This window comes from Hemiscyllium ocellatum, chromosome 27 (genome assembly GCF_020745735.1).
Source record: "Hemiscyllium ocellatum isolate sHemOce1 chromosome 27, sHemOce1.pat.X.cur, whole genome shotgun sequence".
In the NCBI taxonomy this organism is placed as follows: Eukaryota; Metazoa; Chordata; class Chondrichthyes; order Orectolobiformes; family Hemiscylliidae; genus Hemiscyllium; species Hemiscyllium ocellatum.
This window is the reverse complement of record NC_083427.1, coordinates 1,089,553-1,102,263: the sequence shown is the minus strand read 5'-3', so window position 1 is coordinate 1,102,263 and position 12,711 is coordinate 1,089,553. Positions and strand designations below refer to the sequence as shown.

General features: G+C 39.2%; 1 gene segment (V, D, J or C); it reads right to left on the bottom strand.

The window, feature by feature from the left end:
* LOC132828676 (Ig heavy chain C region-like) overlaps positions 1-11,952 on the bottom strand; it is a 126,652-nt gene extending 114,700 nt beyond the window's left edge. The window contains 4 exon segments of the C gene segment in view: positions 10,130-10,188; positions 11,177-11,184; positions 11,505-11,783; positions 11,910-11,952. Of these exon segments, the coding sequence occupies positions 10,130-10,188; positions 11,177-11,184; positions 11,505-11,783; positions 11,910-11,952 (389 nt within the window).
* Between the last annotated feature and the right edge of the window lie 759 nt (positions 11,953-12,711).

The following is a 12,711-nucleotide window of genomic DNA, read 5'->3' as shown; positions in this document are numbered from 1 at the left end:
TCCTATAGCTCAAATCCTTCAACCCGAGAAACCTCCTTGTAAATCGTTTCTGAAGTCTTTCAATTTTCAGAACGTTCATCCGAAAGCTGTAGAGACCAGCACTACAGACAATATTTCAAAAGCGGCCGAAGCAATATCGTGTACAGCTGTCACATGACCTACCAACTCATACTCAGTGCACTGACCAATAACGGAAAGCATTCCAAGTGCCTTCTTCATTTGCTGGTACTTGGTCCATATTCTACAAACATTTCCTCTTCATTTACCTTCCAAAAATCATTTAAATTTTGTTACAATACCACTTCTACCACTTTCTCTGGAAGGTCATTTCATATACACACCACGCTCTGTGCAGAAAAAAAAACCTGAACCGCAGATTCCTTTAAATCTTTTCCATCTCACCTTAAAACTTTCCATTCTAGATTTGGACTCATATCCCTTCGGGAATGTACTTTGATATTTACCTTTTACATTGTTCTCATGATTTTATATACCTCCTAATGGTCACCACTCAACTTCCTCGTTAAGACAGCCTATTTTTATATCTAACTTCACTGTCTGATTTGACGGTGAGCTTATCTACTGCTCAAACATGAAGACAAATTTGTACAATCTAGAAAATGCATCCCTGGCCAAACTCCCACTTTCTAACTTTGGGTCTTCTAATCGCCTTCTGCCAATATCTTAACCTCAGGCCAAGTACGTAGGACCGGCTCTCTGCTTTGTGATGTAAGTTCGTCATGTCAAGCAATCCCTCGATTTCAGAATTCTCTTCCTTTTCCTCAACCTCTCAATGGCTTCACTGAACTCTAACTCTAACATTTCCTCCAGCTGAAATCGTGTGAGACATTTGTGTTGATGCACTCGCCTCTGAAGAATTCCTCATTTCAACTGTCCAAAAACTAATCAATGTCCTTTCAGCCTCCGAGACTCGACGTTCTGTATACGGCTCCCTAAACCTTGTCCCATCTACTTATTAAAGCATTTCTTTCTATGTTAAAACAAAAACCACGTCTTGAAATATTAATGATTTATTTCCAATAATCTGTTTTACGTTACTTCCAAACGAGGCAATTTGATCTCATGAATAATCAGGAAATAACTTTGAGAAAGCTTTTCATTTTGATATCATTGTGGTTTTGACAAGTCAACAGAAGTGCGTTTACACACCAGAGACAAAAGGAATCTGGAGGCCTTGTTCAAGTACTTGAGGGAGCAAAATGTTTCTTTACTCAAGTAAATTCCCCACTATATCAAAAAATGGAAACATAGAAGATAGGAACAGGAGCATGCCAGTCAGACCTTCGAGCCAGCTCTGACATCCTTCATGGTCCTACTAATGGTCCAAATCAAGAGCCTAATCCTGCTTTCTCCCCCACAACATTTTATCCTGTTCCCTCCAAGTGCTACGTCTCACCCCTTGTTTTGCACATTCAATATATTAGTATCAACTACTTCTTGTGGTAATGAAATTCACATTCTCACCACTCTTTAGGTGAACAAATGTCTTCTCAAATTTCTCCTAAATGGTCCAGCTCGAATCCTCAGACTGTTCCTCCCCGTTCTTGTCAACACGTTGTACAGTTTGGCAGCACACATAGATCAATTCCCCATCGTCGAACTGTGATTTCTATCACAGTTGTCAGAATTTCACCAGGGAGTAGAAATGAACAGTTCACGCCTATTTTAAAGCCGACATCTTATTCTTAATTCCCACAACCTCATTTTTTTCCTAAAATTACCTTTCAAAATGTTTCGCGCCTTGGTGTTGCATAATGTACACACTGCTTCTGTGAACTTCCCTCCTTCTGGAGCCAAATTCCTTGAACCTAACATTTATCTTGATCATAAAAGACATCGCTTAATATTTCCCTTAATTTGGACGTTTTTCTTTTCAAAAACAATTCCCTGTGCTCTCAATACAGACAAATGGATTTCTTTCCATTTAATTTTTGATTGGATCTCGTAAATTTAAGCATTCCTGTCAGGGAACGAGACCACATTTTCTTTTTATACAACATAGAATATGGAATATTACAGTGCAATGCAGGCCCTTCATCTCTCGATATTGCACCGATCTGTAAAACTGTTCTGAAGCCCATCTAACCTACATTATTCCATTTTCATTCATATGTCTATCCGATGGCCATTTCAATACCCTTAACTTTGGCGATTCTACTACTGTTGCACGCAGGCCGTTTCATGCCCCTACTATTCGCTGAATAATGAAAATATCTCTGAAGTCTGTCCTTTATCTGTCACTCCTCAATGTAAAGTTATGTCCCCTGTGCTAGCCGTCACCATCCAAGGTAAAAGGCTCTCACTATTCGCCCTGTCTAACACTCTGATTATCATATATGTCTCAATTAAGTCACCTCTCAACCTTCTTCTTTGGAAAGAAAACAGCCTCAAGTCCCTCAGCCTTCCCTCGTAAGATCTTCCCTCCATACCAGGCAACATTCTAATAAATCTCCTCTGAACTCTTTCCATCCTTCCTAGAATGTAGTGATCATAACTCTGCACAGTACTCCAAGTGCGGCCGCACCAGAGTTTTACACAGCTGCAGCATAATTTCTTGGCTCCGAAACTCAATCCCTCCACTAATAAAAGTTAATACACTGTATGCCTTCTTAACAAACCCATCAACCTGGTTGATAACTTTCAGAGATGTGCGGAGATGGACACCAAGATCTCTCTGTGCATCCACACGTACCAAGAATATTGCTATGAACACAGTGCTCTGCATTCCTGTCACTCCTTCGAAAGTGAATCACCTCACGCTTTTCAGCATTATATTCCATTTTCCATCTCTCAGCCCAACTCGGCAGCTTATCTATGTCTCAATGCAATCCACAACATCCTTAATCATTATCCACAACTCTACCAACTTTAGTTTCATTCGCAAACTTACTAACCCATCCTTCTGCACCCTCGTCCAGGTCATTTATAAAAATGACAAACAGCAGTGCCTCCAAAACAGATCGTCGTGATACACGACTATTAAATGAACTCCAGCACGAATATTTCTCATAACCACCAACCTCTGTCTGTTTTCATCTGGTCAATTTCTTATGGAAACCACTAGATCACCATCAATCCCATGCTTCTGCATTTTCTGAAATAGTCTCCCGTGGGAAACTTATCAAATACCTTACTGAAATCCAAAAACACCACGTCAAACGCTTTACCCTCATCCACTTGTTTTGTCACTTTCTCAAAGCGCTCAGTAAGATTTGTGAGACATGTCCTACCCTTCACAAAACCGTATCTACTGTCCCTAATGAACTTCATCCACTCCAGATGATTATACATTCTATCTCTAACCATCTTTTCCTACACTACACCCATAAACGAACTAATGCTCATTGCTCTACAATTACCAGAGTTGACTGTACTCATCTTCTTGAACAAGGGAACGACATTTGCTACTTTGCAGTCTTCTGGCACTATTCCTGTAGATAATTAAGACACCAGGATCAAAGCCAAAGGCTTTTCACTCCCCTCTCCGGCTTCCTAGGGAATCCGAGGATAAATCCCATCAGGCCCAGTGGACTTATCTATTTTCAAACTTTCCAGAATTGCAAACACCTCCTCTTTGTGAACCGCAATCCCATCTAGGCTAGTGGCCTGTATCTCTGTATTCTCCTCAACAACATGGTATTTTCCCTGTGTGAAGATTGACGGAAAAGATTCATTTAGCCATTCCTCTATTTCCTCTGACTCCACTCACAACTTCTCACTCCTACCTTTCATTGCCTTAATCTTACTCTCGTCACTCTTTTAGTCCTGATATACCGAATGATAGCCTCAGGGTATTCCCTCATTCTATCCGCTAATGACCTCTCATGTACCCTCCTGGTTCTTCTTAGCTCCCTCTTTGAGTCTTTCCTGGCTAACTTGTAACTCGCAAGTGTTCCAACTGAGACTTCACGTCTCATCCCAACATAAGCCTCTTCTTTGTCTTGGCAAGAGACTCAAATTCGTTACTTAACCACGGCTGCCTCGCCCGACAACTTCCATCCTGCCTGACATGTACATAATTAACAAGGGCAGACAGTAGCTGTTCCGTGAATAAGCTCCAGATTTCAATTGTGCTGGTCCTCTGCAGTTTCCTTCCCCATCCTATGCTTCCTAAATCTTGCCTAATCGCATCAAAGTTGCTTCTACCCAGATATGACTCCTGGCCTATATATCTATCCCTTTCCACCGCTAACGTGAACAAATATGTTCTACACCAATGCAGCTGACTACACTGTTCACAATTTGGTGTTTACTCGTGACCGTGTTATACTCACCAGACTACTTAATACAGCCATCAGCAGGAATACCTGCTTGTTCCATCAAATCAATTACTCTCTCGAAAATACCTCAGCTGACCTGTGACCAGAAATTCCAAGCTTTTCAAAGGTATTCTAGATTATTCTGCAATTCTCAATGCTGGGATCCCATCTTCAAAATCTTTCAAGTAAATCTGATCTGAGCTCTGCTGCCCAGATCCTGAATTGCACTTCTTGTTCCTCCATCAACGATTCATCTCAAAGTCAGACAATACTTTTGAATTTATTTTCTCTTCCATTTGTTCAAATTCAACGACAGCCATGGTTTTGCTATTACAAAAGCCCGAGATTAACAATCTCTTGCTTTATGAACTGGGCTATTGCTGACTTCTAATCAATCCCCAATGTCTGCCAATACTCAACAGTCACGTCATCAATAACACGAGAAGATATCGCATGTGAAATTTTATAATGAAATAATACACGAATGCAGCAGCTATCAACCCGCGAGTGAAATATTGAGTTGATTACATTCTTTGAATCTTTTACACATGACCACTGTTCCGTGCTCTCCAGCAAGCACACTGTCAACAAACTGCATCATTTTGCTGTAAATTTAGATATCAAATGTTATAAATAACATCCATGGCAATGACGATGTATATCAGTCTTGGGAACAACATACCCTACATAATAACTGATTCCACCTGCACACTGATGTTCTCACGCATATGCTTATGTCTTCTCCGTCATGCGGTGCGAAAGCATCAATTTGTGATAGTTTTCAGCAAGTAACAGAGTTACATTAGTTCGAATTGCCATTAGTGAGGTCCATGCTGACAGTTAGCATATACAGAGGCCAATAGATGATGAAACTACTCTTGGCCTTCAACATTATCCTTCCCACAAGATGATATAGATTGGATTCGTGCAGATGATGTAGAAATGACGGGGAGGGGTGGGGTAGGAAACCTATACAAGTTCTACAGTTCATTCAGAGAGTCACATCAGACTGGAGGCATATTCTGTCTCTTTCTCTCCACCAATGCTTCCAGGAAGGCTGAATTTCTTCAGAGTTTGCTGTTCTTGTTTTATGAAAGGGAGAGGGGTGACCCCATTTCAGAAAAGCAGCCCGTGGAATGGGTTTGAGTAAAGCTGAGAAATTGCCATTTCAAGAAGTCATTTGTGGGAGCATTGTTTGGGTCAACATGTGTAACAATATAATAGGGAGAACATAAAGGAAGACATTGCAACAGCTTGTCAGAAAATCAAAAAATCATTATGCAAGCAATTATCTGTAAAATAACTGCGAAAGTTAGATGGGCAAAGACAGCTCATCAAAATAGATCTTGCAATCATTCATTCGAATCGCAAGTTTTCAACCTATATTGAACATCCTGCAATGGTGGAATGAAATTGGATTAACTCATTATCTCATTGGAAAGGCGCTCTTATGGATCAGCAACAATAACTCCATTGCATAATACAATCAATGTGAGAGATAGACAACGGTTCTTTTTTTAAATAAAAATCATATTCTGTGGACACGAAATCAGAGCTGGCTGAAGTGAACTGGAAAATCAGATGGAGGAGAATTCGAACATGATAAAGTGGCAAACATGTAAGGAGACATTTCAGATCACTTAAATAGGTACATTCCAAAGAGTAAGGAATATTCCAAGTTTCAGAACTGGTTTATGTGGTTTACGATAATATCTACATTCAGGAAAACGTGTGTGATTGTGGATAAATAGATGGTAAGTCAGAAAATTAGACAGAATATTAAAATGTTCGGAAATGAAATGTCTGAAAATTAAGAAAGAAAGATTGCATAATCAGAATATGATAGGAAGCTAACCAGTGAGTTAAAAGAAAGAGAGAGGACGAGGTCCTGTAACTTTTTCGAAAATAAAATAATTTACAAAGTGAAAGTTAGTCATGCAAAAAATGAATGTTTGACAAATCATGCTGTCAAACGCAGCAGAGAAGAAATAAATAGAACACTTATTTTCCAACAGTTTTCATGACAGAGAATACAAGCAGCATTCTAGAAAATGCAATAAAACGGCAATTCGAATGAAGGGCAAAAGCAGGGAAATGACATGCAACAGAGAAACGGTCCTGCCTAAATAGTTGCAGCTGCGGGCCGAGACCTGCCTGTCCCCTCGTGACATTATCCCTGCGTCCAAAGTGAAAATGTCATTCAAAGAACTGACATTTTGTGTTGAATGTTGCAAATCATCTCCAATGCTGGGAAAATCATTTAGAATAGCAACGCATCACATTTAACAAGTTTATCAAAACATTTTGAGACAGCGAGCAAGAAATGGCACAAGTCAGTTTGCAATGTTAGAAGCTGTTTAAAATAAGATGCAACTGGACAAGTTCAAAGAAATCACGGCTTTATGAACGGGAAATCATGTTTAAGAAATCTACTGGATAAAAGGGAAATCGTCGCTTGCAGTGCGTGGTGAGTTCCCGTAAATATTCAATTAAATGCCAAATCAAAGTTGATAGTGGTAATGAAAGACAGAGGACTTTACAATACTGAAATGGGCAGGAGAATAGCTGAAAGTGACAGTAGGTGTGCAGGAGTAATCCTAAGGTTGGCAAGTGGTGTGCCAGAGGGACTGTTGGAGGAATTGCAACTGTTCGTAATTTATGTGTTGGATTAAGTGGGACATGCTTCGTTTGCCAAACATAACAAACTCTCAAAAATAAAAAGAGGCATTAAGTCATCAGAGGGCCAATTAAACTACAAGAATATCTTGACATGTGTGAATAAGAACACGGAAAATGACTTGCAATGTAGTAATTTGGTGAAAGGGATGAATATCTAGCAAAAGGAACAGAAAAGAACAATCAAAATGATGACATTTTGTGCAACTCTGAGTTGCAGAAAGATGATGGTGTCCAAAAGGATGGATCACTTGACATTAGCACATCTGGCCAGCAAATAATTAAGAAAACTAAAACAATGATGTGATTTGTCAAATGGGAAACTGGACGGGAATGTGCAGAAGCTTTTTTTTCAGATAAACTAGGCACATAAAAGATTCCTCCTGGACTGTGTGGTGCCTCTGATTGGTCATCTCAGTTACATGAGATGTGAATGCATCAGAGGCTTTTCAGATAAGGGTTACCTGACAATTCCCTGGAATGGAAAACTGCCTTTGTCGGAATGGTTTTGTAGCCCTCCTGACAGAATTGATACTTGAATGCTGCATATGTACGTGGATATGGCATGATTAGGTCTATTAAAAAAATGTAAATCAGATGAAGTTCGGATACAATTTCCCAGTAATATGAAAGACAGTCAAGGAAAGGCAGAATGAATGAACCCTGTCGAGCAGCTAGAGGTTGTAACTTTTTTTTTTATAAAACTGCATGTCGGACTGAACGATGGGTTTGGTACAACTTGCCAATAACTACAATAGAATTGCGAAATCATAATGAAGAACGGAGTCAGTTTACACCATATCTTATAGGGTAAAGTGCATTGTACCCTGACTTTGTTGAAACGAAAAGAAAGCTGCCTCAGTTGGCGAAGCCCATATCCCTTTCTCAAAAAAATCTACAAAACAGATATACTTTAGACATGCAAGATTCATTTAAAAAGCAGAATTCCCAGAATTAATTGAAAGGAAAGGAATTTCCACGAAATAATTGATACTTCGCAAGGTTTGTAGCTCGAATTGAGGTTTAGGGTGTAGATTTGCTCACTGAGTTGTAGTCTGATATCCAGACGTTTCGTTACCTGGCTAGGTAACATCATCAGTGTCGACCTCCTTCACTTGGAGTTAATGAAACGTCTGGATATCAAACCTACAGCTCAGCGAGCAAACCTACACCCCATAATGAATGCATCACAGACAAACTGGTGTATTACAGTGATTAATATTTGGCAGAACTATAAAAATGACAGACCTCTGTAAATACTGACAGACGTCGTAATGAAATAACAAGTTGGAACCACTGACACTAATTTGCTAGAAGATAGTGATTAATGTAGATATTAACTTCATACCGCTGGGAAACTTGGTTTTTTTTTAAATTTCAAAGCAACTAGCATAGACAGGATCCAATTTTTTTTTTTCAATGTTTACCATAAGTGAAAACAACTGTCAAAATAAACCAGAAAATCTCTGTCGTCTATTTCAGTTAAATAAAGTTGAAGTTCGATTTTCATCATCTCAGCATTCCATGGAATGCCCAAAGAAACTATTAACTGAAAAAAAAATGAAGCTATTGGCTGAGACAACATATTCTTACAAGACCACAGGGTCTGCTCTCTCATGAAAGGGAAAAGACTGTTGGTGATTTAACCTGAGGCCATCACATCTCAGGGGATGGACAGTTAAAAGGATTAACACTTTCCTCAACACTACCTTCTGCCGGGGCAAACTATTCTACGCACCCTCGAGATGCACGAAAATAATTTTCTATGTTCACACATGAGTCTGAAAATGCCCAAATTGCAGAAGTTGTTTAGTGCAGTGAATGCTTCCTGTTGTGGGATTGATACCACGGCAAAGCTGCATTTTTTTTGTTCGGAGGTGCCTGTGCTGAACTGGGTGGACAAGGTCAAAAGTCACACGACATCGGGTTATCGTCAAACAAGTTTTCTTTTTAAATCACAAACTTTCTGATCTCTGCCCCTGTGTCAGGTGAAACCTGATTTCTGACCCTTTTTGTTCGTTGTTGTCAATTATGAACTACTGATTTGGGGTTCTCCTATTATCACCTGGACTCGTAAATACCTGTCCAAGAATACGACAGCAAGGTGACTGCATCACAAAAGCAATGCTGTCGTGCACACATCGACTGATTGATCCTACTTCGTTCGGTATGATGTCCTGAGGATCCATGAGGGCAAGGCAAAAGACTATTTAGCTTGACGTGGTTAAAAGAATTGAATTGGACAGCAATTAATATTATCAGCAAGGCAAGACTATTCCACTCTAGGAATTAATATCGTACAGATGGGCTACATGATTTCCACTTTAATGTCAAGTAAACATTTTACACTAAAGCTGTAGTGGGTTCAAAGTTCTCAAATCTTCGACACCATCTTAAACACAACAAACTTCAACCCACAGGTGAACATGTATCTGGGAGAGCACGTTTCAGATAATCTGGATTCGTGCTAAATTACAGTGAAATTACTCTCCACTAGTTGTCTGATATAGGGCACTGGTAAAATCAGTGCACAAATATTCACATTTTGTGGAATTGGAGCAGACGAATTTCAGCTCCAATCAACCTTCACCAAGCCCAGGTTTGGTGAGTTACAATTGTTCCAGTTTCAAAATTGGACGGTCAATTTGCTGATTTGTGATAATGTTAATGTAATCGAAATTATGTTAAATAATGAGGATTGTCTATCAAAACATTGATTTTAGACACAATCCGAAACATTACTGTTAGCAGAAAGATTTCCTCAATCTAGACTTGGATTTCTTGTTCAGATTAGAGGTTTTGCTTAACAATGGCACACTGACATGCCTTAGTACAGCTTCGCAACTTGGGCAGTTTCCTGCGTAAACAGCTAAAACCATGATCAACGCAAATAAAATCTTATATACTCTATGCCAAGCAAGTTAAACATTTAGATTCTCTATTGGCTTGTCCTCAGCTACATTTACGTCTATATTTGTATATTAGCATATATTTGTTCAAACAAAATCTGCAAATGAGTTTGAAATGGAAGACAATAAATTCCAGCACGCAAAATAGGTCGATTAGAAAATGTTCTGAACCTCACGTTGTGCAGTTGAGCCTGTTTTAACAAGAAAACTTTTTTTTAAATAACTAAACTGCAAAATCGAAGCGATAAGTAGCAAGAGGAACACTTACCAGGTTTCACAGTCAGAATGGTGCCGCTTCCGTAGTAGTAGTCACAGTCCATCAGCTCCCATTCAACGCCATACAAAAAGTGTCAGTAAAGCAGAAGTCCTATAATCAATATATCAAAACAAATCCTCTCTCCCATTTTCCAGATATATTCACAGCATTAACAAATATTCATTTGTGAACAAGTTAAATCCATTCATATACCCGCTATCTCCAATGCCAGTTTGGGTGACATTGGAAACGTTAGCATGCTGATCTATAATCAACGTAAAACTTGTATACAATTCCAGAATGGAACGAATTGGAATTGATGTTAATTCTATGAAACAGCATTCATGACAGAAAGTTGATTATGGAATCATGTTCATCAGAAGCAGAAAAAGGAATAACTGTCCGAGAGGTTTGTGCTCTGGCTTGTGTCACTGTGCAATCCCAGCTACACATTGTTTCACACCAGCACAAGAAATCCATTGTTGCAAAAATAAGTGAAGATTCTTCAAATGCTCCAGGATATTGATTGATTGATCCAGCAAGTGTGACACAAATCACTCCCTTCATATATTGTATTCCCAGTCACGTTTATAATTCTCAGCCACTCTTCAAATACTGGATAATTACCTATATTGCTTTGTGAATAGGATTTTAACAGTCACATAATAATCAGCTAAAGGAGTATGAAAATCAGTCGATAGCAGTTGCCAGGCCCTAAAAGTTGCAAGAAATATTTCAGCATGAGGTACTTAAGCATGCAGGTAATAATTTATATGAGCAGTGGATTCACATGTGGCAGGACGTTTCTGTATTGCGGGAATCACAGGTTAGTCACTGTGGTAGCACAGTAACACAGTCACACACAGCAATGTAAAAACTTCCCATTGTCATTCATACAAAAACACCAAGTCGATGCACAAACTGCAATCTGGATTCCTACCAATGTGCACTTTCTCACGTTTATTTCAGAAAACCAAATTTGATATCCATCCAAACTCCAGAATAGCTGGCCATCCTGATAACCAATAAATCAAAGTGTTTGCGGTTCTGGTAACAATGTGTGCTGGTAGTTTCTGTATTACAGATGTCGAGTTCTCGATTGCTGTGGTCATCCCAGCTGTCACAGTGATACATCCCAGTGCAAAAATAAATGCTCGCACGTTACTGTAAGTTCAACAGCTGCACTGAATATCCAAGTGCCCCTTCTCTGAATTATCCGGCTGAATTTTATTAGCTAGCTTTTAGAACTTGACTCCTGCTGTTCTGTATCATGAGCAGTGGCCACAAAGTGCATGTTGAGCGTTGACAAGCCAAAACAAGGCAAATTTGCTTCACGGAAGATCTGAAAGTGTTTTTGTATTGGTGGAAGATCAGGTTTATTACTGTGATAACTATATGCTTCACACTGATATGAACCACTGTCTTCAACTCTTAGGTCACTAATTCGCAAAGAAAAGGACTTTGATTCCTTGTTCACTGTTTCCAAGTATCGTCCACTAGTTGATAAGCTCTTCTTTGTTGATGTGCCCTTTTTTGTGAAATACCAGCCCGTGCTATATAATGCACAGCTGGTATCTTTTAGGACGCAATTGATGGTCAGTGATTCGCCTGTCTCCTTTGTTGCCGTTCTCGGTGTTTGTTCAACCCATACAGTAAAGACATCTGTGCGGAGAAAAATATATTTAATGCATGACATTTATTTCTCATCGGGAGAGTTTCAGACAAGGAAATTGCAATAATATGAACATGGTCCTTATATGCGTAACATCAATGAGAAAAAGTACTTACTTGGTAACCAGGCTAAAAGGCATGAAAACAAGAAAATATTCATTGTTTCTGCACCAGCAAACAGAACTTCATACGCAACCAATACTGGAATTAAAACCTGTTCTGTGTAACAGTGTGTGTCGGAGCACCGACCTTATAAACCACGGGAGGCTCTGTTCATTTGCATCGTGTGGAGCGAGAAACCAATCACTTTCATTCTAACGCACGAATCGTGGTGGGCTGAGCTTTGTGCAGACGAAGCAACATCACATCATGGAAATCTGCATCAATTGAGAATAGAGAGATTAACACCATGTGCTTACTTCCTTGTGTTTAACTTGGTGATATTTTAATTTCATATCCATGAAGATTTGTCAAGTTCAGGCAGCGAATTCGTGACCAAATAATTAAATAATTAATACTGAAACCCACACATAGTGACCTCTGACAAATGAGTGGCCAAGCAGTCTTATGTATGCATGCAATGCTCGATAGAGCCATAAAATTAGAAACATCAGCTTTAATTTGCGTCTCTCGTTCCTTGAACATTCCGTATGAAATGTGTGTCAATATTTGAAAGTCTTTGACTTTTAGTAACAATGAAAGTAAGTACAGGTTTTGCAGAATTCAAAATTTGAAACTGGTCTGTGAAGTCAATTCAAGAATTCAGAACACAAAAACATGAAAAAAGAGACGAAATTCAGCCTGTTTAAAAATGGATAGAATCTTCTCGTCACGTTGACATTATCCATTTGGGTTTCATCATCGAGATAGTGCTGCTGAAACTTGAATGTTCTATTCAACTGCAAATATGGCTCGCAAT